This window comes from Lontra canadensis, unplaced genomic scaffold, assembly GCF_010015895.1.
Source record: "Lontra canadensis isolate GAN:19392208 unplaced genomic scaffold, GSC_riverotter_1.0 scaffold63, whole genome shotgun sequence".
Classification (NCBI taxonomy): Eukaryota; Metazoa; Chordata; class Mammalia; order Carnivora; family Mustelidae; genus Lontra; species Lontra canadensis.
Window position 1 is genome coordinate 9,053,240 of NW_022631057.1, and position 27,953 is coordinate 9,081,192.

The 27,953-nt window shown below is 40.2% G+C and overlaps 1 protein-coding gene across 9 annotated transcripts in view; it reads left to right on the plus strand.

Moving 5' to 3' along the window:
• Positions 1-27,953, plus strand: part of PPP1R12B (protein phosphatase 1 regulatory subunit 12B) — a 211,291-nt gene that overhangs the window by 96,704 nt on the left and 86,634 nt on the right. For 7 of the 9 annotated variants that reach the window (XM_032878271.1, XM_032878273.1, XM_032878272.1 and 4 more), the window contains one exon: positions 24,283-24,373. In XM_032878271.1, coding sequence (XP_032734162.1) covers positions 24,283-24,373 — 91 coding nt within the window. Of the gene's footprint in view, positions 1-5,585; positions 5,613-15,154; positions 15,177-24,282; positions 24,374-27,953 lie in introns of those variants that run through there. The other 2 variants (XM_032878282.1, XM_032878279.1) reach the window with 2 other exon arrangements.

Below are 27,953 nucleotides of genomic sequence, written 5' to 3' on the forward strand. Positions count from 1 at the left end.
GGGGAGGGATAGAAGGAGGGAGAGAGAATCTCAGGCTGACTCCATGCTGAGTGGGGAGCCCGATGTGGGACTTGATCTCAGGACCCTGAGATCATGACCTGAGCTGAGACCAAGGGTTGGATGCTTAACCCAGTGCACCACCCAGGCATCCCCAACCTAAGCCGAGAATTTAACATAGAAACTAGGTCTGCATTCTTGAAACCTGAGGCCATAGACACAAGCAATTTGAAACGACTGTGAAGAAACACATCGACAACCCAGGGTACCAAGGATTTCTATAAAACAGTTGCCTGTCAAAGACAAACTCACATAGGAAATGAACCACTCTGAGGAAAAGTTAACAGATGCGGCTTCTTAGATACTTAGCTACTTTTAGAAGAAGTACATGCAGATCACTATGTAGTAGAATTTTTGGATACAAACCAGAAACCTCAAACTATTATTTAATTTGGTAACAATAACTAGACGTAAACCAGTTGTATTGAGGATAGACACATCTGTAAAAATGGCAAATTAATCAGAAGCGGTGCCTAGAATAAAATATTTTGAAAACGTGTTGTTCCTATATAGAGTCCTATTTAAATGGGAATCCACATATGTAAAGCCGTCTATCAACCCTTTATTGACAGACTGCCATGTGCCAGGCACAGTTATTAGAGATACAAGGTCAAAGAAAACGTCTTTCCTGCCCTTGAGAGTTTAAATTTATCTATTGTGGGAAGGTAAACAAGTAAATCAAATAATATAGTCAGTTGTTAAGTGCTCTGATAAGTATGTGTATAGATTGCTATGGGAGCACAGAGCAGGGAAGACTAAATCAGACTGAGTAGGGTGACAGAGAAGGTATGCCAGAGGAGGTGAGTGGAGCTGAATTTTGAAGGCAGCTGGAAGTGAACTCTGAGTAGTAATAGGATGCTGGTATTTTAGAGGGCACACAAGAAATTCAAAAAACAAGTTTAATAAGCCTGAAGCAGGGAGCAGGCAAGGCCCAGTGTTGTATTTCTGAAAGTGTCTTTGTGAAGTAGATTTAGATGAATCAAAATTTAAAAAAAAAAAAAATCTGTGGGCAAATGAGTTTGTGAAAGAACGGTTAAACATAGTTAAACAGAATTACCCCAAAGCCGCCTCAGAATCCTTCCTCTCAGGGGGTGGGGGTAAGTGGGGGGAGTTGGGTGAGGAAAGGGGAGTGTGGGGGTGGTTAGAATTTGCAGCATTTTCCAAATTTCTGTGTCCATCGAATAGTTCTGTTTTGTTTTTGTTTTTTTTGTTGTTGTTGTTGTTGTTGTTTTTCACAGAAACCCAAGACTGGTATCCCACTGGGTATACTTTGGAAATTGTGGAGCTAGAGAGATAGGCAGGAACCAAACCATGTAGATTTTTGTTGTGCTATGCTAAGAAACTTGAACTTCTGTTTTCAAAGCTATGGAATACCATTGAAGTATTTTCAGCTAGGGAATGACTTGATCAAATAAAACATATCATTTAAGCCTTTACAGAATTAAAGCCATTTAGAATCTCTCCCTCTAGACAAACATAAGCTGAAAGAAAAAAAAATATCACATGTTTTGAAAACAGCTAAATTTTCCTTTTGAAAGAGCATGCTGGGTGCTAATTCTTCTCTTGAAGCTGCAGCTTTCTCTGTAATCAGCTCCTTGTGGAAGCATTTGGACTCCTGCTGGGAACCATGATGGAGGCCTGAAGCTCACATTCACAGGTCCAATTTGAAACAATTAGTGAACACTGGGATAAATGGGGCTTTAAAACTGGCCACAGGGAGACCTACCCAGTGGAAAAGCCATCTTCTAGAAAGAATCTCCATTTGCAGTGTAATTAGAGCACGTGGACTGAGGAGTAGGTCTTGCCATTAAAGCTGCACGGCTGGCTTTTCTTTTCTGAGAATGCTTAGTCCTAAGAAGGAGTAGACGGGTATGTGTGTACCGACTGGCTTACGATGAGTCTCAGCTTTACACTGTGTGCTCTCGTCAGTTCATAACTACGGATATATGATTGAATGGACAGAGTTAGAGACAAAAGAAATAGATAATAAACATGGAAATCTTAACATTAGATTTTTCAGAGGGGGCCAAGGGTAGTTTTTTCTTTTCTTTTCTTTTTTTCCTGTATTTTCCGAAGTTCCAGAGTGATAAAGTATTACCAGTATAAGCAGGGCAGAGGAAGGGGAGCTTGAAAAAAAAATTTTTAACTCTAGAAACCACAGTCTTTCTTATGATATAAGTCTGTGAAGATGGCCATAGTCACTAAAGAGTTAACAAAAGAGTAGTTAAGAGTTTCAAGGTTTACTGGCGGCCTGGGTGGCTCAGTGGGTTAAAGCCTCTGCCTTAGGCTCAGGTCTTGATCCCAGGGTTCTGGGATCTAGCCCCACAGTGGGCTCTCTGCTCAGCAGGGAGCCTGCTTCCCTCTTCTCTCTGCCTGCCTCTCTGCCTACTTGTGATCTCTGTCTGTCAAATAAATAAATAAAATCTTAAGAAAAAAAAGTTTCAAGGTTTGCAGGATTTTAGATAATTGATGATTTTGCTACATAAGCTCAGGGCAGGACTTCTGAAATAGTTTATTACTTTGAAGAAGCGCATGATCTTGGATTTGCAAAGTTCCTTTGGTTTTCTTTCCTGAAAAGCTCAAGGGTGATTACATGTATTCTCTTTACAAATGGAATTGCTGAGGCCCTAAGAGGTGGAATGATTTGCTTAATAGCACACCTGAGTCAGAGGCACAGTGGAGATTGTTACCCGAGCCTCTTTTTCCCTTGTCACTGAGCTCACCAACCATTTCTTCTTTTGGATTTCAGAATAAAGGTTTTGATTCAGGGGCCCGTCCATCTTAGTCGGGAGCCCAGCATGCAGCAGTCTACCTCCATGGCACCATAATCACTGTCATCCAGTCTTTGGAGTGACCCTGAGGATTATAGAAACCAACAGGGTCATCTGATTGTAAAGGAGTTGATTTGACTGGCAGACAGCGGGACAGAAAGGGCAAGTGGCAAGCAGTTGGCAGACAACTCTGCAGGGGCATCAGAGCCAAGCGGCAGCTGTCACAATAGCGTAGTGGCTGGGGTCATTTTCCAAAGCGCCAAGTTTTCCTTAGCAACAAAATGTAAACAGTTCCCTTGGCTAATATTAGAGTCTGATAGTGTCTGCCTTTGATCCTCTTGCTGTTTCTCCTCTAGCTTTTTTGCCTCTCAACCCAACCCCTGAATTTTGCATCTTTCTTTTTTTAATGTATGCAACTTCAGTAAGAAATGAGATCTAGATTACAAAATACTACCACTTAATGCTGAGTTTTACACCTTTTTTTATTGATGCCGTTTCCTTTTTTTAGAGAAACAGCCAAAATAGTTTTTCTCCACAGTGAGCTAAAATTGGGGGTGCCTGGGTAGCTCAGTTGGTTAAGCATCTGCCTTCCACTCAGGTCCTGGGATCCAGCCCGGCGGGAAGCGTGCTTCTCCCTCTGCTCCTCCTCCCTGCTTATGCATGCTCTCTCTCTCTGTCAAATAAATAAATAAAATCTTAAAAAAAAAAAACAACTAAAATTGTTTCCCTTTCCCAGATAGCCCTCATGCAACTGTGCTTGGTCAGGATATGGTCAGTATTGGCTGAGTCCTATATACCACACTTACCGACCTTCTTGAATCCCTTGGGGTCCATGTAAGCTAGGTAGTTATTCCTGCTAATGTGAAGCTGTCAGCAAATTAATTTGGCATCGTCTTTGGAATGTTAGAAATTTAAACCAAGTAATTAAACTCTGAGTCATGGTTTTTTAAAGTCATTTGACTCATCTCTCTGTCTCCAGGCTAAAGACAGGCAGTTGTCCATTGGAAAAGACGCCCTAGAAAGGGGATTCCACAGCTCCTCCACTCTCTCAGCTTTGATTCTAAAATTAGTATTTTTCTCTCCCTATCTAAAAGACTGCAAAGAAGCTGAACTAACATTTTTCCCTACTGAGATAGCTCTCTCTCTTCCTGTGACTGCGAACAGCAAGAGAGTGAAATGTGTATAGCAGTAGATACATTTTCTGCCCCCATCCTGGGGTTTTCTGGGTTGCTTAGGTGATGAGTTACTATGTTACCTTATTAGTATATATAGATTATGCTCTCCTGATTCCTTTCCTGCCTAGTTAGTGAGGTCAGTATCTGTTGTTTTGTAACCAAGGACGCTCCAAACCATGCATGCACTATTTGATACTGTTGATTCTAGGGTGAACATTTTTCACATTTCAATGTCTCTAAAGCCAGGATGTCTTACTGCTGGTTGTTCTAGTGCACGTGTGAATTTGGTCATAGGTATTCCATTACTGCCACTGAGGTATGTGCATTGCCGGTACAAAATATGTCTAAATCTGAAAGATCCGTTTCAGTAACTATTAGACCAAGTGCTGAGAAGGTGATGAAAAGCATGTGTGATTGGCACTGCTTTTTCTTTATTAGTGGTAAAGTGCCAGTGCAGCTTGCAAGGGGCAATCGTTAGCTTTGGTGCAATGCGGTCCCCTTTAGCCAGTGAGAATGATGCTGTTGATTTATATTTAAAAACATGAACTGGAAAGTGACTGCTAATGCATGTGTGGTTTCTTTTTGGGGTGATGCAAATGTTTCAAAATTGATGATGGTGATAATTACATAACTGTGAGTGTACAGAAAACCACTGAATGGTACGCTTAACTGGGGATGTGAACTGCATCTCCAAAAAGCTGTTTAAAAATAACACTAAGACCATATAGGTCCACCGAACTGTTCTGGGAAAGAAGACCTCGATGGTGCCTGCTAAGAGTTACTACCGTAAGATTTAAGGGTCTTGAATTTCCAAGTCTGTTATCTTTTTCCCTGTATTTCTGCTGCTAACCACAGCTGTTAAGACACTAACTCACTTCATTTTCCAGAGACAGTGGCATTTGTCACATAATTCCTCAGCACACCACTTAACAGTTGAGGAGTGGAGCTTTAAAACATTCCCCCACCCCTTCGGGACACATGCATTCCAAAGAAAGGACAAAAATCCGTTCCCTGGTGCGGTAGAGCCTCTAGTGGTTCTGTCCCAGTTCCCCAACCACTTCAGAGTAAAGTGAGCATTCACCCAGCACCTGCTACTCAAAGCCCTTATCAGCTGTGTTTTTACAGTTAATCTCCTTCTGATAAAGTGGTTCTTTTTTCAGAGCTGTATTGGTGACATGTGGGAGGGACCAAAATGTTGTGCCCTCTCTCAAATCCCCCTCCCCTTTCTCTCCTATGAGTTGATTTTCCCGTGTTGGAACAATCTCATAAAATGAGCTCTGGTGTTTATTAGGTTACTAGGGAAGGACAGTCCAAGGAGTGGCCACCTGTTTGTGAAAATTGGGCTTCTGGGAAGCTGCTGCACAGGTGTGTGGCAAGGTGTGTCTCAGGTAGCTTGACCTGCTCTCACCTAGAATGATTTGATCTGGCAGTGGAGTTCCTTACTGTTCCTGGTTTTATGGAAATCCGAGGCACAGGAAGTTGATCTTTGTGTTCTGGGGAATTGAATCAAGCCCCTGCCATAATTTACTAGCACCCTCTGTGTTTGGGAACTAACTCAGTATGCTGAGTTGAGACATCAGGAATGGGCATGGAATAGCAGAAGCAGAAGGTAAAATTTCTTTGCTTGTTGGCTTTGATGTCCTAGATGTGTGTATTGATTGCATACCTTGTGTTGGTGGTGGCGTGGTTGGGAGAAGAGGGAGAGGGTGGGTGTTTGAAATAAGATGTACATGGGCACCTGGGTGGCTCAGTGGGTTAAGGCCTCTGCCTTCAGCTCAGGTCATGATCCCAGGGTCCTGGGATCGAGCCCCACATTGGGCTCTCTGCTCAGCAGGGAGCCCACTTCCCTCTCTCTCTCTCTCTGCCTGCTTGTGATCTCTGTCAAATAAATAAATAAAGTCTTAAAAAAAAAAAGAATTAAGGTGTACAGTGTTCAGAATAACTGGTTTAGAACTTCTCTGGTGTTTCTTCATATTCCTAAAGAATTTAAACGTGTACTGACTTAAGGATCCCACCCGAGAGGTTAGAGTGGCAGAGGACAACTAAGGATTTCAAGAAGTAGAAACATGCTTCTCTTTTCAAGAAGAAACTGTTATCAGTAATGTATTCTTAAGTTGGATGATAGGTGGTGGTTGTATTCTTTTTTTTTTTTTTTTAAGATTTATTTATTTACTTTAGAGAGGAGGGAGGAGCAGAGAGAAAGAAGGCAGACTCCTCGCTGAGCACTGAGTCTGACATGGGGCTCTATCCCAGGACCTTAACCATAGCCTGAGCTGAAACCCGAGAGTTGAACTCTTAACTGACTGTGCCACCCAGGCGCCCCTGGTGGTTGTATTCTTTGTATCTTTTTAAGTCTTAAATATTATATAATATATTTTAAATAAATGAAACAAAAAAAATTGTTGGATATGTAGGACAATTGCAGAGAGAAGCTGGTTTAGGTAAATGAAAGGTTAGACTACTCCTTGAGTTGGCCTTTGAACAGGAAATTGTAAAATGCAAAGACTAGCACATACTGCAAACCATACATTTGCATTGAATCTTCATGGAAGTAAATGTTTTCCCATACCTACAAGAGAAGTTTCCTAAGTCATCTTTTATATTCAGAGGTCCCATTTTTCTAGACAAAATTCAAAATCGTGCTGTGTCCAGCCATGTAAAGGATTCTGTGGATGGATAGTCATTTCAGCCCTGTAGAGAGATCACTTACTAGAGTCTGAGCTCAGCTTGTCCAGAACTAAACTTCTGCTCTTCTCACCGGTCCCTCTCTACTCTTCTTCTTGGGCTTTGTGTCTTTGACATCGTATCACTCTGTGTACTCAGGTAGAAAACTCTGGCTATTTCCCAAACATGCTTTTCCTTTTATGACCCTCTTTGTGCTCGACCTTCTTTCTGGAAAGGCCTTCTCTCACCTTCCCCTCTGAAAAAGATTCTATTCATTGGGTGAAAACCCACCACTGGCTACCCTGCTTCACCAGCTCCAGGCTGCACTCAGTACAGTCTCCAGAGTGTTCTTCGGTAGCACTTTTCTTAGGACTGCTTTAACTAATTAATTAAATTAGGTGTTGTCTCTCCCCATTACTACATTGTGAGCTTCTTTTTTTTTTAAGATTTTATTTATTTATTTGACAGACAGAGATCACAAGTAGGCAGAGAGGCAGGCAGAGAGAGAGAGGGGAGAAGCAGGCTCCCTGCTGAGCAGAGAGCCCGATGTGGGGCTCCATCCCAGGACCCTGGGATCAGGATCTGAGCCAAAGGCAGAGGCTTTAACCCACTGAGCCACCCCGGCGCCCCTACATTGTGAGTTTCTTGAGAATGCTTTTTTTATTGGGTTTTCTGCATACCACAGAGCCTGATACATAGTAGGGGTTGGGTAAATATGTATAGAAGAAACTTCTCAGTGAAAATGAGCCTCTATGTAGTAATACACTCTGTCCAGAAGGTGGCAGCAGAAGAACGTCAGTTGATCTACTTCATGTAAGGTGCCCTAAGACCTGATTTTGTGTTTGGGTCAGTTTGCAGATAAGTGTATTTACCCCATTCCGTGTAAAGTGTTTTTCTACAGGGAGTGCAGCTGTTTCTGGCATGGGGAAGCCCTCTGTGGACATCGCTGGGGTGCTGCTTCACCAGAGCGCAGCAAACTCCCTGGGGGCAAAGCAGGAGACTCCAGTTCCCTCTTCAGCTGAACACACAGTGTATGCCCTCTCAAGCAAGCCATTTAACTTCTTCAGGCTCAGAGTCTTAATTGGTTAGTCAGTGGAGTTAGGAGATTTGTAGGTAGTATTGGATTCTAAAATCATTGGATTCTACGTCTTTGATGGCCATCTGACCATTTCTGCGCTCAGTATTGTGTTGAGTATAAATAGAAAGGGGTATGTCCTAGGCAGTGCCTAGAAGATCAGGGACACCACATACACACACAGTAAACCAAGAGTACACATTAAGGAACTGTATATCCTTGACTGCAAAACTGTGTTCCTGTATATTAGGAGTTTAGAGAAGAAGTTGAATGAATGAGGGAAGATGGAGAGGGTAGGAAGGGCTTCATGAAGCCACTGAAGATAGAATTTGAGTTGGCTTTTGAACATATGAGTTGGTTTAAATGGGGTAAGAGAATTCATATTTTTGGAAGCTTGTTATGTTATATGCCGGTACCCTCCTAGGTGCATTTAATCCTCCCAGCTTTGTGAGATAAGTAATATTGCTTTCTTAAAAGATATAAGGAAATTAAGGCTCAGAGAGACAATGGAAACTGCCCACACTCACAGAGCTAGTAAATGGAAAAACCAGGATTCAAAACCAGATCTTTTGGAATTTAAAGTCCATGCTTACTGTACACCACTGAGCACACAGATGTGTGCCAGGGTGCAAGTCTTCGTTGGACCACTGTATACCATAAGCTCGCAAGGAGCACAGTGGTTAAAATCTCTTGACATTTTTTTGAAGGGAAGACAGAACTTCTAGGAAATGAGTATTCATCTTGGGAGATACCACTTTTGAAAACAAAGCAAATCAAACACTTTCTATCCTATCTGAAACTGAAATAGGAAATAAGGGTTTCGGGGAAACAAATGAGAAGTTGTCTTGTAGGTCCACTGGCTTATTTAGTGTTTTGTGAGGATGCTGGATATGGGAAGTTTACTTTTGGGAGAATTCCAGAGCCATGGGCAGGCTTGTTTCTATTTTAAGAAATATTTTAAAAATTGGGATTGGATGACCGCAATTACCTGAATGATTCATTGTTTCTGGTTTGTCTTTAAACCATTTTTCCCCCTCTTCCCCAGAGTCTTTTAGCTAATTCTGGGTAGTATAATTGACCCAGCTCTTTAAATTGTTTCCTCTGAATAAATCTTAGTCTTCTAACCTGAAAAAGGAAAATTGAATGTGATTCACAAATCTGGTGCATTTGTGCTGGAAGTGGCTCACTGCTCATTGCCATGTAAATAAAATATAGTAATAACTCAAGGACTACGTTCCTTTACAATGAAGCTTATAGTCTTTAAAAGAAAGAACATTTGGCACACAAAATTCATAAGTCATGGGAACCAGAGCTGCAAGCTTAGCTGTATCTGTGACAAAAACACTCCTGCACAAAGATGTTGTTTGTCCTTGACAGGTGCTTGTCTCTTGTGTCTTCATAGACTTACCTTCGGTGCTGCACTACCTTCTGGGGTCATCCTGTCTCACTCTGTCTTCCCTATTACTCTTGGAAAAGCCTTTATGTCACTTTATTTACTTCCTAACCTCCTGTTCTCTCCACAGCCTATTAAAGTAGAAATTCTGCCCCACTCGCCTGTCCAGTGAAATTGCTCTAGGAGGGGGCCCGGTGGCGTTCCTAATGATCAGATTCCTTAATCACTGCTTCATCTGTTACCTTAAACTCCCAGCAGCACGTTATGATGTTGACTGCTGTCCTCTGAAATCTTTATTCTCTCTTGACCCCTGAGATACCATTCTTTCTTGGCTCACTTCTGTCCTTTCTGACTGCTCCTTCACTGTGTCCTTTTAAGCTCATTTTCTTTTGCAAACACATTATGTATTGTTCCTCTGGCTTCCTTCTTTTCTCTTCTCAGGACTCTCTAGTTGATCTTGTCCACTCCCGTCTCCTCAGCCATTACTCGACTAGATTTCTAGCCTAGACATCCCTGATGAGCTTCACCGCACTGTGTGGAAAGGATTTAGGTAGAATAGTGCCTGACTTCTGGAAGCCGCACCTAATGATAGCCATTTCTGGCCATTGTTTTCCTTTCCCCAGTATTCATGATTTCAAGTGTTATTACAGGTGCAAATTTTTAAGGATTCTCTAGTTCTCTATAAGAAAGAGAATATAACCAAACCAAACCATTTCCTTCCCTCTGACCCAAAAAGCCTGGAAAGAGAGACAAAAGCCTGTTAGTTTTCATGTATTTCTTTAAGATTTATTTATTTATTTGAGAGAGAGAGAGAGAGAACGTGAGTGGGGGTGGGGGGAGGGACAGAGTGCGAGGGAGAGAGTCCCCAGGCAGATTCCCCGCTGAGTGAGGAGCCCTGCACAAGGCTGGATCCCAGGACTTTGAGGTCATGACCTGAGTCAAAATCAGGAGTCAGACACAACCAGTCAAGCCACCCAAGTGCCCCAGTTTTCATGTATTTATAAAAGTCTTTTTGTCCTGAAGTGTCACCCAGTTGAGAAACACAGAAATCAAACTGGAAACTTTCTCTTTACTTCCCACCAAGAAGTGACATACTCCTCACCAGGTCCTGTCATTCATTGTCAAGAGCCCTTCAATTATACTCTCTCTCCATCTGCACTGCCCTCTGTCAACTTGGCCCCTCCCAGCTGGACCCTTGGCCGCCTTCTCCCCCTCCCCATCCCAACAGTCCCTCCTCTGCAGTGCAGATCTGATTGGCTCACTCTCCTGCTTGAAGTCCAAGAATGGAGCCATAAGCAGGGCTGTCACTGGGCTTGGTTTAGGAAGCCCTCTTCCCAGTCTTTCTAGATTCCATTCACATCACCTCCTCTATGTTTTCTCTCTCACCCTTCAGATAATTCTGGGCTTTCTATCCAGAGCACGAGCTCTTTATGTCATGGCATTTCTTATCTTAAATTTTAATTATCACTCCTTTATATGTACGACTTCCTCACGAGATCCTGTTGGAAATCAGGCCTTGTTTATTTTGAAATATAGTATCTGGAGTAGGTTAAAAAAAAAAAAAAGCGTAGGATGGGGCAATCGTTGGTTAAATGGAATGAAGAAAATGAATGGATCAACACACTGATGGTGAAACTTTTCAAATGGTAAATAAATGAGCATGTGATTGGGACCAACCCTAAGACAAAGCTATGTTAACTTGGATTCTAAATTTCCTCCATAACCTTAATTGAGTCCAGTAACCGTGTTGGAGCACCTACTATAAGCTAGACACAGTGCTACATGTTAATGATGTGATGACAAAAAATAGCCCACCTTCCTAAAACTTAGAGAATGGTGGCTAGTGGTGCAAAGAATATAAGGAATTTTATTCCACAAGAGCTTAGGCTCGTTTTTGTTACGATTTATAAGGTAGTGGCTAACACCTGATTTAGTGGGTTAGGACAGTTATTGGTTTACTTACTACTTTTTAGTGTGAATGAAAAAGTCAGTGTGTTCCTTTAGTATCAAGTTTTAAAGCTTTTTGTGTAATTACAAAAAATTCCCATAGACTGGGATTGGGAGAGATGGACTACAAAGGGGCATGAGAATTTGGGGGGCTAATACATCTATTCCTTATCCTGATTGTGGTGATGGTTACAGGATTATAGGCACTTGTCAGAACTTACAACTCTTTGACCTGTATACTTCTAGGGCAAATTTTACTGTGTGTAAATTATATCCCAGGAAGCCTGACTTTTAAAAAGTGCCACTGAGGGTTAATTAATCTGTCATCTGAAAAGTGGGGTGGTTGGCTAGGGAAGATAATCTGTTTTACAGGCCTTCTCTGAAGAGAAATCTGATTTAGGTCCTTGAAGTCCTTCCATTCTAGACCCGTCTCTTCTTAACCCAAGCTTCAGGAAAGTTCAGAAATCCCTGAAATTGTTAGCAAAATTTTGTTAGGTGTAAATTGCCTTTTTTTTTTTTTTTCTGGAAAGAGATGACAACTTAAATCTTGTTGTTATGAGTAGGTTACTGTTCAATAAAGGTTAAAAAAAACAGGTTGGGGTGCTTCCCCACTTCCCAGGTGCTCCTTTTTTCCTAAGGAAGGCCATGCTAGTGATTACAGCAGTTGGAGACCAGTTTCTGGAGGGTGAGAGGAGTCCGTGAGTCCACTGACCTTAGTACTTAGAGCCCACCTGGTGCTAACACAGGCCTGTTCCTAATTCCCCACTTACATGGGTTAGAGCCCCTTTTTCCACCTTCTTAAACCTAAACTCTCACTCCCTTCTCTGTCCTAACGGTGACGAAAGGATATTTTTTCCCCTGAAATATTTATATTACTTTAGTATATCCTAGAAAGTACCTGTCCTTTCTAGGTCACTGCCAATTATGGTAATAAAGGATTTTTCTAAGTGTGGAATGTAACTACATCTTACTCCTTGAAACAGTCCTTTGAATATTAATAATCAATTTTTAAAGTTTGGGGTGCCTGGGTGGCTCAGTCGGTTAAGTGTCCAACTCTTGACTTCAGCTCAGGTTGAGTTCTTGGGGTGGTGGGGTGAAGCCCCCCGCATTGGGCTCTGCACTCAGTGCAGAGTCTGCTTGTCCCCATCCCTCTCCCTCTCCCTCTGCCTCTCCCCCAACTGTCTCTCTCAAATAAAATCTTTAAAGGTTTTGGAGTTTATAAAATTTACTACCATGTGCATATTTTAAGGAGAAAAATAATTATTTATCCATAATCTTACCATTCAGCAATACCCCTACTAACATCTTTTTATGTTGTGTTGATTTTGAGATTATACTGTAGGTTTTTTCTTATTAAAATATTATTATTAAATATTACAAATACCCAACGTGTCCATTTTCTGGCTCAATTAAGTCCTAGCTATATTAGCTTCAGTGGTTTTTGTTTGTTTTTTAGCTTCAGTGTTTTTTAAATAAAATATTAAAAATGTCGTTGAGGCCCCTGCATATGTCTCAGTCTCATCCCCTTGACTCCCTCCCTAGCTGGAGATAGTTACTATACTAAATTTTGTGTTTGTCATTTGCAAATTTTTATTAGTTATTATTCTGTTTATATATACATATATTAATACTTTCACATGTTTTTTTTTCTTCCTATAAATAATATCATTCTGCACACATCATTCTGAAACCTCATGTTTTTTATTTAGCATTCTTTTGTTCATTTTGAATGCTCATTTTAGTCCATTGTGTAGATACACCACAGTTTGGTTTTGGGTTGTTTTTTTTTTTTTTTTTCCTGCTAATGTACATTTAAGTCATTTTCTCTCTCTTTTACAAATACTAATTATTCTGCTGCATTGCTGTGTACATTCTTGTTCATGTTTTCTTATCTAAATATGTAACAGTTTCTCAAGGGTATTTATTTTCAAATAGAATTCCTGCATCTAAACAGTACCTCTTTACTTGAGATGCCAGACTGCTCTCCTGTTTCCACTCTCACCAGCAATGTAGGAGAGTTTCTACATCTTTACAACTAATGTTATACTTGATAATGTCAGTGGTTTGTGCTTTTGAGAATCTCAGGAAGATGAAGTGGTTTTCCTTGTTTTAATTTTGCATTTCGTGATCATTAAGTGAAACTGAACATTTTCTCTTATGTGTTTTGGTTTTGTGGGTTTCCTGTTTTGTAAATTCCCTGATTATATGCTTTGTTATTATTTCCTCTTGGATTCTTGGTCCTTTTTTTAAATTGGTGTAAGTTCTTTACATATTCAAAATGCTAATATTTTGCAAGTTATGTATCTGTAGTAGTTTGTGGTTTGTCTTCTAATGTCTGACAGACTCTGTCATGTGAATGTTCCATAATCTGTTCAGTTGTTCCCCCTGTTGTTTCCTATTTGGATTATTTCCGTGAATATTTTGTGTGTGTACTTTTTGAATTTTCTTCTTAAAAAAAATTCAGTGGTGGTGCTGAATTTGACCTGGTCTATTTTGTAGTTAGTGATGAATGTTCAAGACAGTTGGCCAAGTCCAGTTGGTACAGCCTGTGGGTATGAAATAAAGCAGCACTTGTGCTTTTGGCACCTGAATCTGCCATTCTTGGCATCCCTTACACCTGTTCTGACCAATGAACTAACTCTAGAGTGACCTAAATAAGTAAAACATTGTCATTTGTGAAAGTGGTTTTGGCACTTGAAGCTGGAGTGTTTTTAATGGAACAAATGTTCAGAGATACAAGAATTTGAGGCAATATAGTACTTATCAAAGGTAGGTCACAGAAACACCAGGCTCATATGGTTTGTAAAGCAAAAGGGGTTCTCTGAGCTGTCATTTGGTGCCATATAACTTAAGAGGTTAGCGCGGGGGATCAGCAGACTTTTTTTGTAAAGGGCCAGACAGTAAATCTTTTGGGCCTTTTGGGCCTTTTGGGCCCCGTGCTCTCCGCTGCATCTGCTCAGCTCTGCCCCTGCAGCACAGCAAGCAGTAGGCACACAGCCTCGCCCCTCATTTCTGTATTGTCCGTGACCGCTTTGGCACTACAGTGGAGGTGTTCCGTAGCCTTGCAAAGCCTGGAAGATAGGCTGTCTGGCCCTTCACAGAAAAAGTTTGCAAACTTGGCAATATTGACATTTGGGGCCAGATAATTCTTTGTCATTGCCACTGGTGGGGACCACATTGTTCCCTGTTGAGGACTGCTGGTCTAGAGGATTCAGGAAATGCTTCGTTTAGTTGAGGGAACTCCTCCCTCCTTTTTAAATAATTATTCTGCGTAGGGGAGATGTAGCTTTGATTGCTTGCTTAAACTTTCACTCTGATCTCAGTGTTGAGTTAGGAGTATGTCAAATGAGCACTTGAATACAGTTGTCCCTAAACTGTGAATCAGGTCAGACCCTGATATGTGACACGTGCCGTATCTGGAAGTCTTTCTGATCTGTAGGTAGCTTAGCAAATTGAGCAGTACTTAGTCTCCCTCATTTAGCTTTAACCCACTTATGCCAGATTGGGAATTTGTCCCTGCATTTGTCTGTCGTGTGTTCTTTTTTGTCTCTTTCTTTACCGCGGTTGACCTTTGCCAGCCGGCTGGGCCTGAGCCTCTAGTGAGGCAGTACTTAGAGCTCACGTGGGTAGATGCAGCAACCAGGATAGCCCAAGGGCAGATGAAATAACATCCAGAATAAGAACACGGCATCTCTCTTGCTCTGTCTTTCACACACAGAGTACCTCCCCCTCCCCTCTGTATGAAATGAGAAGTAGTATTGATTGGTTTGGTACAGTGTATAAAATATGCATCTAATGGAATGGTATTTTGGGCACTATTAGCAGCATTCGCTGTGCCGAGCCCCAAGATTTTGCCTTCCTCGCCTTTTCTCCTCCCCTTCCTTCTCCTCCTCCTCCTTAGTAGCAGGTTCTTAGCAAATTGCAAGCTTTGCCTCTGGCTTGCTGGATAGCAGTGGAAGCTCAAGCCTTTCCTAGTTTCCAAGGGAGACCGGGTGCTGAGACTGCAGTCTTGCCCAGCAGCCGCTTACCTTTCTTGCTATTCATCTCCAAACATCTTTTGACCTTCATTCTGCTATGCAGGCCTGCACGAGGAGGTAACAGTCCGTTTTCTTGACGCTCTCTTTGTAAAGGGGGCAGAGGGAGAGAACGGTGGTACGGGGTAAGGCATATGGGGTTAGCAGAGAATAAATGCTGCCATTAGGTAAAAAGTGTCTCTGAGGTGTGCTGTATCTTGAGCTTGTTCCTGTTTGCTATGTCTATAAATATCTTACAGACAGGAGCCCCACCACTACATTATAGGACTTAAAAGCACCCCATGTAAAAACGCAAAATTAATGTCATAATGCCTCTGAGAGGCACAGAAAAAAAAATGGGAACTTTAATCTTTGGAAATAAAATTAAATCAATTGGTTTTAAACTCAGCTGTCTGACAGACTGCATTCTGTTAGGCTGATGTTGTATGAGCTGAATCTGGTTTTCAGGTTTAAGGAGAGAGCTGCGTGATAATGTGTTTAATTGGATTTTCAGGACTTCTGAAGCTGTGCTTTCCAGGATGGTAGCCAGTGGCCATGAGCGGTTGTGTAGCTTTAAGTTAACTAAAAATTAAATAAGATTAAAAATTCATTTCCTCTGTCATACTAGCACGTTTTAGGTGTTTAGTAGTCACACATGACCAGCAACTGCCATTTTGGACCATGCAGGGATACGACTTTTCCATTATCATACAAAGTTCCGTTGGACTCTACTAAAGCAAGTGACCTATAGAATATAGGAAATCTAGTATTTGAGCAGAAGCAATGAATAGGCATTTTAGTGAGAGACTTAGAGATGGTTTGTCCAGAATCAGTGTAAATACGGACTCACTAGGGCTTCAAGTTACATGGGACCTTAAAACTAGAGACTTACCCTTCATTTTGTAAGTGGAGAAACTAAGGTACCAAGAAATGAAACGATTCTCTTGAGGTCAAGCATGTAATTAATGGCAGAACTGAAACTGGAACCCAGGTACGTGTTCTTTCTGCCATACCACAGCGTTAGCATCCCAGAGCCCATTAGAAATAGCGAGGGAAACTTGAACTCAAGCCTACCTGCCAGAGCCCTGGCGACTGTAGCGTCAGCTGCATTCTCTGTCACTTGTTCATGACAGCTTTATCGTGTGTTGGTGGCAGGCTCTGAAAATGGAAAAATCATTCTTTCCCAAGATAGAGTGTTGATTATGGCATTCTTCTGGGAAACATCAGGGGAAGATAGGGGAAAGTCTAATGCAAGACATCTTTATACACTAATTCCTGATATTGCTAAATTTGGAAGAAGTGGTGTCCTGCCCCATAAATCCACATAATTAGGGTGCCCTTCACGGTGCTGGGTGGAAGAAACAGTTTTCAGTTCGTTGGTGTAATCTAAAAAAAGCTGTACTCGAAGCAGGAGACCACAGTTATAGTCCCTTTAGGCTTGTGACTGAACAACACTGTGAGCTTAGGCAAGTATGTTAATGTTTCCTTAGGCTTTTATCGACTCATCTCTAAAACAGGAATTTGTCATCTTAGCTGCAGTCTTGGAATTAGATGACTTCTTGAAGTCATAAAGTCTTTATCCATGGGTTTATCAATCTGTTAATCCTCTTAAGTTGTCCCCCTCCCCTATAGCTATCTATAGGTGCTTCCAGATTGATACGGAAGCGGTTCTCTTTGGCCTTTCTGGAATACCTTGTCTCTATATCCTTATAACATAGGATATAGTCCAAGGAATGACAAGCTGTCTCTTAGGACCACTAGATATTCTATAATTAACGATCGCAGCCATGAAAGACACATATGGAACATGGTCCTTCCCGGTTTGAAGCTAACCATGTAAGTACCCTCTCTCTTCAGTACAGATTTTGGATACAGGACTCCTTAATGGTATTTCAAAAACCAATTTCCTATTGGTAGATTCCAGACAAAAATTTTATTCTAGGGAAAACAGCTTTGTTCTTATCTTGGAGATCATGGAAATTTATCTCTCTTTCAGTCTTCTACTTACAGTAGTTTTGTTTTACTCAGAGAGCCCTTTGATCCTTCCTAGGGCATATTTTCAAGGGAATCAACACCTCTTCCAAATGAATTATCCATTTCTGGTAAAAATAATTAAGGGGAACACTTAGATTAGATGGGTTGCCTATTACCGTACACACAGCCTTTCTTTTCCAGTTGCCACTGCTGAGCTTTTACTGCGGCGATGAGAATAATGTTGTAGGTGGTGTGGTGTGCCCTGATGGCAGCAGCAGCGACACTGTGCTGAGTACTGGCTGCGTGCCAGCTCGTGTTCTAGGCGCTTTATATGTTTTCTTATTTAATCTTCACAAGAACCCTATCTATACCTGCTAATATCTATCACAGCTGTTAATATCTTCATCGTATAAAAACTTGGGTTTGAGCGTACTTAAATACTTTATCCCAGGTCATTATCTAGCAAGGAAGTTGAGGAGTCAGGGTTCAAACCCAGGTGATTTGATTCCCACTCCCGGGTATTTTATTACTACACTGTCCTTGTCAGAAGATATGTTAGGTCTTCTGTTATTATTTATTGTGACTTTCTTCAGGTTCACTGGTGATTTGCTAGGCATTCTGCGCAGCTTCTTAAGCTATTATCAGCCCATCTGTGGTATATAAAGGGGCACTATGAATTTAGATGCAGAGAGCAAATTACTTTTGTGATATCATGCTGATTACCTGTAATTATGTGAATTCCACTGATTATGTAACCTCAAATTCCTAGCAAATACAAAGAAAAAATGCTTCCTGCCCTCCAGGAAAGGTAGTAGTAGACAAATAGGGTAATCAAAGGACTTTGGCATTGGAATTCCTTTCTGTGCCGCTGAACTGGGGTTTTAGCCTAGTTTTATCTGGATGTCACAAATATGTAGAGCCATGGCTTCTGTTATACTTTCTATGGTACTGTTTTGTGAACATAGACCCATCTTCTTTTCCGAGCAATAAGGAATTGTGTAGCACTCAGATTTCATGGATGGTTCAAACGCTTCTCAGAAAGAGCAAGGTGTGTTGAGCATGGACTTGATACAGTAGTCACCAGATTTTTTCTGTAAAGGACCAGATAGTGAATCCTTTAGGCTTTGCAGGCGATTTTGTCTCCATTGCAAATATTAAACTCTGTTGCTGTAGTGACATAAAACTTTATTTTACTTACAAAAATATGGCAGGCCAGATTTGGCTCAGGACCAGAGTTTGTTTACTACCTGGTCTAGATTTTAGAAAGTGTAAGGACCTGGGCTCTACTTAAAACTTAGTACGTCCCCAAGGCAACTGTAAGTTAGGTGTGTCACTTTTGTGAACCTTGGGATCCAATCTAGGTAAAGGAAAATGAATGGAAATGTTACTTCCTTCCTCAAAATATTTACAAATTCAAGTATTGGAGTTTTCCGGGTTTTTTAATTTTTCTTTTACAATTTAAATCCTAAACCTCTCATATATTGACACAGGTAACAAAATGGTATACATGATATTTACTAAAAAAATACGCTACATACATACATATGTACATACATAGATAATAATCTAGACATAGATGTGGTAGAATGAAAACAGATTATTTTCATGTGGTGGAATTTAAGTTTATTTTTGTTTTTCCATTTTTGTCTTCTAATTTTTCTGTGAAAAACATGTATGACTTCAAATATTTAAGACTTCTTACCTACCAGGCCTGTTTTTACCATGTCTCTCATTCAGTAAAACTCTAGAATATGCAATGGGAGAAGCCAGTTTGAAGCTCTTTTCTTCCACTGTGGCTCCCATCTAGTATGCAAAGAAAGGTTAACAGTCAAGAATTAAGTATAAGAGTAATGCTCTCTATATTTTGCAGGTAGAAATGACATGTGTGTAGGCCGGTTGGTAACCCAGACAGAATTTCATGGGGAGTTAGTCCTCAGTGGTCCAGAGCTTTCCATGTTTGGAGACTTAATTTTTTTCAGTTCACCCAGAAGAGAGGAACATATTAAGGAAGGACTCAAACCTACCAAACTTACAGTGGATTAATACATGTATCAGAATTCCAAATCGGCTAATTCATATCAAGGGAAAAAGTGAGACTGTTAAAATATGCTTGGGGGCACCTGGATGGCTTAGTCGGTTAAGCATCTGCCTTCAGCTCAGGTCATAATCCCATGGTCCTGGGTTTGAGCCCCACATCAGTCTTCCCACTGAGCGGGGAGTCTGCTTCTACCTCTCCCTCTGTGTCTCCCCCTGCTTGTACATGCTCTCTCTCTCTCTCTCTCTCTCTCAAATGAATAAATGAAATCTTTTTAAAAATATATATAGCTTGTTGGGAACCTCTGCTTCAGGCTATAGCATATCTTGTATTAGACAAACTCTCCAACTGAGAATAACTAGGAAAACTGGACAAATATTAAAAAGTATCTTTGAAGATATTGGAGAGTTATTAAGGAAGTGAAGTCAAGATCCTAGAGAGAAAGAAATCATAAAGAGGTGAACCCAACAATTGGCTGTGCTTTTCCCTTTGAGGCATTTGCTGATTGATAGAGCTGTAGCTACAAAGCTAAGAAACTGGGCAGGATTTTCAGTAATTGAAGTCTCATGGAGCCGAAGGAACAAAAACTGGGGTTCAGATAGTGGGCCCCATATATGCACCTGAGGCCACTGAAGAACTACTTTCTAAAGTGAGGACTTACCAGAAATAGACCAGCCCTTGCAAACACTGAAGTCTACCTTCCAATCAGCTCAATCTCAAGGTAGATGAAGGTCATTTGCCTTGGCCCTGTAGTTCTCAGAGTATGGTGTCCAGATGAGAAGCATCACGGAGACCTGATTAGAAATACAAATTCTCAGACCCTACTCCAGACCCGATGAATCAGGACATCTAGGGGGTGGGGCCTAACAATTTGTATTTCACAAGCCCCCTAAGAAATGCTGATGCAGATGGAAGTTTGAGAATCACTTCCTTAATCTAACTGCCAGAGGAAAAGAATATTCTCTCATTAAAAATGTTTGGCAGTTGATGCTTGCTGAATGCTCAGCCTCTGAGCAGTGATGGGTTCAGTGTTAAATGTGATAAATACTGTATTTTGTATTTTTTTAATTGGAGCTATAATGTGGAAATGGTCCAAAGAAGACAGCTTCCTCTATGCAGTGTGCTTTTTTTTTTTAAAACAAGTAACAACTCCATTTAAGAAACAGTTACTACTTTGAAGTCATATCAGTGAGAAAGATGTGTATGCCCTTACAGTTTTCCTAATAAAGACATGTATTCAGTGTAAAACAAAATGTGGATTTTTTTTTCAGAGATTAGCAGACATGCCAAGAAATAAGACTGATTTACCAAAAGACTAAGAAAACAAAACAACATGAAACAATACAAATAGAGCCAGATATTAATGTTATCAAACATGGACTTTAAATTAATTATGGTTAATATGTTCAAGAATATAGAAGGTGGAGAATTCAACAGAGAAGTGCAGTCTATTTTAAAAAGAATCAAATAGAAATTCTAGAACCGAAACTTTAAATAACTGTAATTAGAAACTCAACTGTTGAGCTTAGAGTAGACCAGCTGAAGAGAGGATTAGTGAACTAATTAGATAGATGGTAACAAATATCTGGCACAAGGTGTCCAGCTGGCTCCATTGGAAGAGCGTGCGACTCTGGATCTTGGGGTTGTGAGTACAAGCCCCATAGTGAGTGTAGAGATGACTTAAATAAATAAAACTTAAAACAGAAAGAGAAAGAAAATAACCCAGAATGAAACTCAGACAGAGACTAGGAAGGGAAATATAGAAAAAGCATAATAAATAAATAGAATATGGCAAATAAGGTCTAACATAAGTAGAATTGGAATGCAGAGGAAAGAAAAAGAAGAATTAGCTGCTTTTTTCCTGGGACACTGTTTTTTACTTGAAAGAATGACTAGGCAAACTATGGTCCTTTAGACTTAGGTATCTGGCAGACATTTTCTTGAAAATGAATACAGTGAGCTTGTCACAAAGTTAGTTGTTGCCAATTACAAAATAAATTTCAAGGAGGGATTAGAATTTTGGAAAACTTGTATCTGCCATTATGAGTGGTATTATTGACTGCTTCCCAATATTTGAAGACTGCCCCAAGATCAAAGGTGATATTAAAGAATGATTTTTTATGTTTTATTTTTCTGTTTTTTTAATTGAGATATAATTGACATATTGTATTAGTTTTAGGTGTACAACTTAGTGATTTAGTAAATATATTACAAAATGATTACTACAGTGAGTTTAGTTAACGTCCATCATCACACATAATTATAATTTTTTCCCTCTTAAGAACTTTTAAAATTACTCTTTTAACAACTTTCGACTTTATAATACAGCATTGTTATTTATAGTCACCATACTGTACATCATAAACCCAGGGCTTACTAATCTTATAAATGAAATTTCATACCTTTTAAGCACCTTGACCTACTTTGCCTAGCCACAGATCAGTTCTCCGTTTCTATGAGTTTGTGTTTTTTTAAGATTTCACATATAAGTGAGATTAGATTTTTTTTTCCCCTCTTATTTTGTATGAGTTCTTTATCTGTTTTGGATATTAACCTTACCAGATATATGATTTGCCAATGTTTTCTTCCATCTGTAGGTTGCCTTTTCTTGTTGATGGTTTGCTTTGCTATGCAGAAGCTTTTTAGTTTGATACAGCCCCACTTAATTTATTTTTGCTCTTGTTGCCTTTGCTTTTGGTGTCAAATCCAAAAAAATCATTATCAGGGCCATGTCAAGGAGCTTACCCCTATGTTACAGAATGTGATTTATAAAATTATTACTTTATAATGCAATGTGTCAACATTTAGAAGATCTGCACCAGTGTTTTCCAAATGACCGATGTGCAATGACCCAAATTCGTGCAGGGGTAAGAAGGTCCATTCAAAATGCAAGACAGACCAATAGATTTCAGTATAACAATATGAACAGTCTGTTAACATGGTTTCAGATTCCACTTGCTACTAACCATTTTTTCTTTCTTTTTTCTGCTACTAGCCTTTGAGAAACTGCCATTTGTGTTTTACTCTATAGTTTTAAAGAATATCCATAATTATCTAAAAAGGCTATTAAAATACTACTGGCTTTACCAACTACAAACCTGTGAAAGACTTTATATTCTTTATATATTTTAATTGAAACACCATTATAGAACATATTGAATAAAGTGTGAATAAAAATCTGGTTATCTTCTACTAAGCCAGTGTTAAAGAAAATGATAAAAATGTAATACAACACCCTTACTAAAATCTTTTGTTTTAGATAATAGTTATTTTTCATAAAAGCTAAGTTATTGATGTAACTTTCTGTAATAGGGCTATTATTTTTAAATGCATTAGTACATATTTTTAAAATTGATCAGTTTTAATTTCTGCTAGGGTAAATATGAATAGATATACATAAACAAAAGCCCTTTGGGGGGCGGGTCTTCAGTAATTTTTAAAAATGTAAAAGGGTGGCACTTAGTGGCTTAGTCAGTTAAGCATCTTCCTTCAGCTCAGGTCATGAACCCAGGGTCCTGGGATCAAGCCCCACGTCTGGCTCCATGCTCAGTGCGGAGTCTGCTTCTCCCTCATCCTCTGTCCTTCCCTCTTGCACACTCTCTCAAATAAATAAATAAAATCTTTGAAAAAACGTAGGGGCCCTGTGGGTGGCTCAGTTGGTTAAGCATCTGCCTTCGACTTAGGTAATGATCTCAGGGTCCTGGGATCGAGCTCCATATCTGGTTCCCTCCTGAATGGGAAGCCTATTTCTCACTCTCCCTGCCACTCTCCCCTGTTTGTGCTCTCTGTCAAATAAGTAAAATCTTAAAAAAATATATAGATATAGATATATAGATACAGATATAATGTAGAAGGACCCTGAGACCAAAAAATAAAAGTATCATTGCTACAGATACTAAAATGACAGTTAAAATATACAAGAGTAAAATAAATAAATAAAATATACAAGAATATTATGAATAATTTTGCGCCACTAAATATAAGAATATTAAGTTCTTTGAAAAATAAATATTACCAAAACAGAAAATCTCACTAGGCCTAAGTCAATTAAAGAAATTGAACCCCTTATTTAAAACCCTCCCATAAAGAACACTTTAAATCCAGATGGCTTCATTGGTGCAGTTTACTAATTGTTTAAGAAGGAAACAACCTTAATCTTATACAAATTCTTACAGAAAATAGACAGGAAGAAAACACTTCCCAACTTGTATGATCTTATTTCTAGAGCTGACCAAGTTATTGTAAGAAGGGAAAATTACAGGCCAATTTCTCTAATAAATGTGGATGGAGAAATCCTAAACTAAACAATACTGAATCTATATAAAAGTAAGTCTATGTAGGGGTATCTGGTTAGCTCAGTCAGTAGAGTATGCAACTCTTGATCTTAGGGTTGTGAGTTCAAACCCCATGTTGTGTATAGAGCTTACTTAAAAAAATAATAAAATAATATTTCTTTTAAAAAAATGATACATCATGGCCAAGTTGAGCTTATCCTAAGAATCCAATGTTATTTTATCATTCAAAAATTATTCAGTGCGGGGGTATAGCTCAGGGGTAGAGCATTTGACTGCAAAAATTATTCAGTGCAATTCACCATATTAACAGAAAAAAGAAGGAAAATGATAATAATCTCAGTATATGGGGAAGAAAACCATGTGATAAGTTCAACACACACTAATGATTAAAAACTGAACCAATAACAACAAAACCCTCTTAGCCTACTTCCTACTGGAATAGAAAGGAGTTGATTGAACTTGAGAAGCAGTGTCTACAGAAATCTTGCAGTAGACATCAGAGTGATAAAATGCTGAATGCTTTGTCTCTGAAGGCAAGAACAAAGCATGGAAACTTGCTATCATCACTCCTTTTCAACATATCCTGGAGGCTCTAGCCAGAGCATTAAAGCAAGAAAAGAAAGAAATAAAAATTGTCTAAGGATGTGGAAAGAAGAAATGAAATTCTCATTTTATAGATGACATGATTCTGCTTGAACAGTAATACATTTACAAGTAATGTCTTGTTTTCACTGATAGCATTTCTATCATTTTGATTCTGCCTAAGTTCATTCTAAGAGTGTAGAAATCACCACAGTATGTGGAGGTACATTGTCATTCCCCATTCCCCAAGTACATGCAACAAAGGTCTCTTACTTCTGCTATGACTTTTTTTTCTCTACAGATCATATCTGACTCCTGTACGGGATGAGGAAGCAGAGTCCTTACGAAAAGCACGCTCCAGACAAGCTCGGCAGACTCGAAGGTCTACCCAAGTGAGTGTGGCCTTCTTTTTTATGTCATTTTGTCTATCTTCCTTTCTGTTGGCGGAACGATTAAAAAAATAGTAAAATGAGTTCCTTACTCCAGCCACTGTTGTAAAAGTTTTCACCTGTGTTAAATCTTATACTACATAGTATCAGATGTATTTATAGCTCCATCTGCCCACTCTCACTTTTATTTCTCTAGGCTCAGAGCAGGTTTATCTCCTTTCCTTCACAAGACTAATCATTCCATTTGTATTTAAGAGGCCACATCTGAAGAATCCCTAAAGGAGAAGGGTTTGGTAGTTCCTCAAAATGTTACCTGTACTGTTATCATATGACCCAGAAATTCTACTGTTAGGTATATAGTAAAGAGAAATGAAAACATATGTCCACACAGAAACTTGTACATAGGGATGCCTGGGTGGCGCAGTCAGTTGGGCAGCTGCCTTCAGCTTGGGTCATGATCCCGGGGTTCTGGGATCAAGCTCCGCATCAGGCTCCTTGCTCAGTGGGGAGCCTGCTTCTCCCCTGCCTGGCATTCACCTCTGCTTGTGCTTGCTCTCTGTCTCTCTTGCTTGCTTGCTCTGTCAAATCAATCAATCAATAAATAAATACATACATACATACATACAAGAAACTTGTACATAGATGTTTATATAACAGCATTATTCACAATAGCCCGCATCCCAAATTCAGTGTCATCTCCGAACTCTGACCAGAGTTTACTTGCTGTGTAGACCAACACATGTGGAGTTTACAAGCTTGCTGTAGAGTTGAGTCCTGGGCCCCCAGCAGCAGCAAGGGTTAGCATTGTGTGGCTGGGTGTGCCTCAGCTATCCTCAGCAGGTATAGCAGTGGTAGGCATAGGCATAGGTTGAACCATCAGGCAAACCAAATAAATTAAGCAGTTAGCATAATTGGGGAAAAAAGAAAACAAATTTCCATCAACAAAGGAATGGATAAACAAAATATTATAGATCTGTATAATAGAATATTATTTGGCAATGAAATGATACATGCTAATGCTACAATGTGCAGGAATCTTGAGAAAACATTATGTTAAGTGAAAGAAAGAAGACATGATTCCACTGATATGAAAAGATCCAGAATAGGCAAAGCCAGAGAAATAGAAAAAATTAGTGGAGCACCTGGGTGGCTCAGTCACTTAAGCGTCCAACTCTTGGTTTCGGCTCAGGTCATGATTTCAGGGTCATGCATCAGGCTCCGTGCTGCCCATGGAGCCTGCTTAAGATTCTCTTCCTCTCCCTCTGATCCTCCCCCAGCCTCACTCTCACTCGCTGTCTCTCTTAAAAAAAAAAAAGAAAGAAAGAAAAGAAAAGAAAATAGGTTAGTGGTTGCCAGGGTGGGAGAGAGGAAGAAATGGGGAGTGACTGTTGATGGATAGGAGTTTCTTTTTGGGGTGATGAAATGTTCTGAAATGAGACGATGATGATGGTTGCGGAACTCTGAACATGCTAAAACCACTGAATTGTATACAGGCATCCCTCATTTTATTATGCTTTGCAGATACTGCTTTTGTTTGTTTGTTTGTTTTTTTAACTAATCGGAAGTTCAGAGTTCAGTGGCGGAAGTCACTGAGGATGTGGTGGAAGTAACAAGGGGACTAGATTTAGCAGCAGAGCCTAAACATGGGACTGGATGGCTGAAATCTCATGATGAAACATGAACAGGTGGGAAGTCGTTTTTTACAGATGAGCCAAAAAAGTTGTTTTCTTGAGATGGTATGTACTCCCGGTGAAGACTATTGAGATGACAACAAAGGATTTAGAATGTGATCTCAACTTAGCTGATGAAACAGTGGCAGGGTTGGAGGGATTGACTCTGATTTTGAAAGCAGCTCTGCTGTGGGTAAATGCTGCCAAGTAGCATCCGCTGCTACAGAGAAGTTGCTCATGGACACAGGAGTCAAGCAGCGCAGTACACTCCTGCACTGTTGTCGTATTGTGTGGAATTGCCACAGCCACTCTGCCATTAGCATAAAGGCAAGAGCGTCCACCAGCAAAAAGACTATGACTTGCTGAAAGCTCAGACGATGGTTAGCATTTTTTTTTAGCAATGAAGTATTTTTTAATTCAGGTATGTACATTGTTTTTTGGACATAATGTTATTGCATACTTAATAGACCACAATATAGTATGAGCATAACTTTTGTAAGTACTGGGAAACCAAAAAATTTATTTGACTCACTGTATTGTGATACTTTATCATGGTGGTCTGGAACGTATCTCTGAAATATGCCTGAACTTTATTTATTTATTTATTTATAAAGATTTTGTTTGTTTATTTGACAGAGAGAGACACGGTGAGAGAAGGAACACAAGCAGGGGGAGTGGGAGAGGGAGAAGCAGGCTTCCCACTGATCAGGGAGCCCTATGCGGGTTCGATCCCAGGACCCTGGGATCATGACCTGAGCCGAAGGCAGACACTTAGAGACTGAGCCACCCAGGCACCCCATGCCTGTACTTTAAAAGGGTAGGTTTTGGGCGCCTGGGTGGCTCAGTGGGTTAAACCGCTGCCTTTGGTTCGGGTCATGATCTCAGGGTCCTGGGATCGAGTCCCACGTCGGGCTCTCTGCTCAGCGGGGAGCCTGCTTCCTCCTCTCTCTCCGCCTGCCTCTCTGTCTACTTGTGATCTCTGTCTGTCAAATAAATAAATAAAATCTTAAAAAAAAAAAAAAGTAGGTTTCATGATCTGGGGGTCAGGTTTCAATAAAGATATATATATTTTTTTTTTTTTTAAAGATTTATTTATTTATTTTAGAGAGGGAAAGCGTGTGCGTGCCTGCACAGGGCAGAGGAAGGGGCAGAGGGAGAAGAGAGAGAATGTCAAGCAGACTCCCTGCTGAGCATGGAGCCCGAGGCGGGGCTCGATCCCAGGACCCTGAAACCATGATCTAAGCCAAAATCAAGAGTTGGCCACTGAACCCACTGAGCCACCCAGGCACCCCTTCAATAAAGATAGTTTTAAAAGAAAAAGAAATCACTAAGGGAGCCACTGAAGTAAGGAAGAGTCTGGATATAATCTGCATTTATATAAAATATACATCTAAATATTTATATACATAATATTAAGAAATAAATTTATAGGGGCGCCTGGGTGGCTCAGTGGGTTAAAGCCTCTGCCTTCGGCTCAGGTCATGATCCCAGGGTCCTGGGATCGAGCCCCTCATCGGGCTCTCTGCTCCTCGGGGAGCCTGCTTCCTCCTCTCTCTGCCTGCCTCTCTGCCTACTTGTGATCTTTGTCTGTCAAATAAATAAATAAAATCTTAAAAAAAAAAAAAGAAAGAAATTTATATATATACATATATAATTTTTTATTTATTTTTTTAAAAAGTAGGCTCCATGCACAGTGTAGAGCCCAACACAGGGCTGGAACTTACAACCCTGAAATCAATACCTGAGCTGAGATCAAGAGTCGGAGGCTATGGAGTGCCTAGGTGACTCAGTCGCACTCTTGCTCTCTCTCCCTCTTAAAAAAAAAAAAAAAAAAGCATCTGATGCTTAACCAACTGAGCCACCCAGTTGCAGAAATCACCATGCAGAGAATTGATGGGAATGGACGGCGAAAG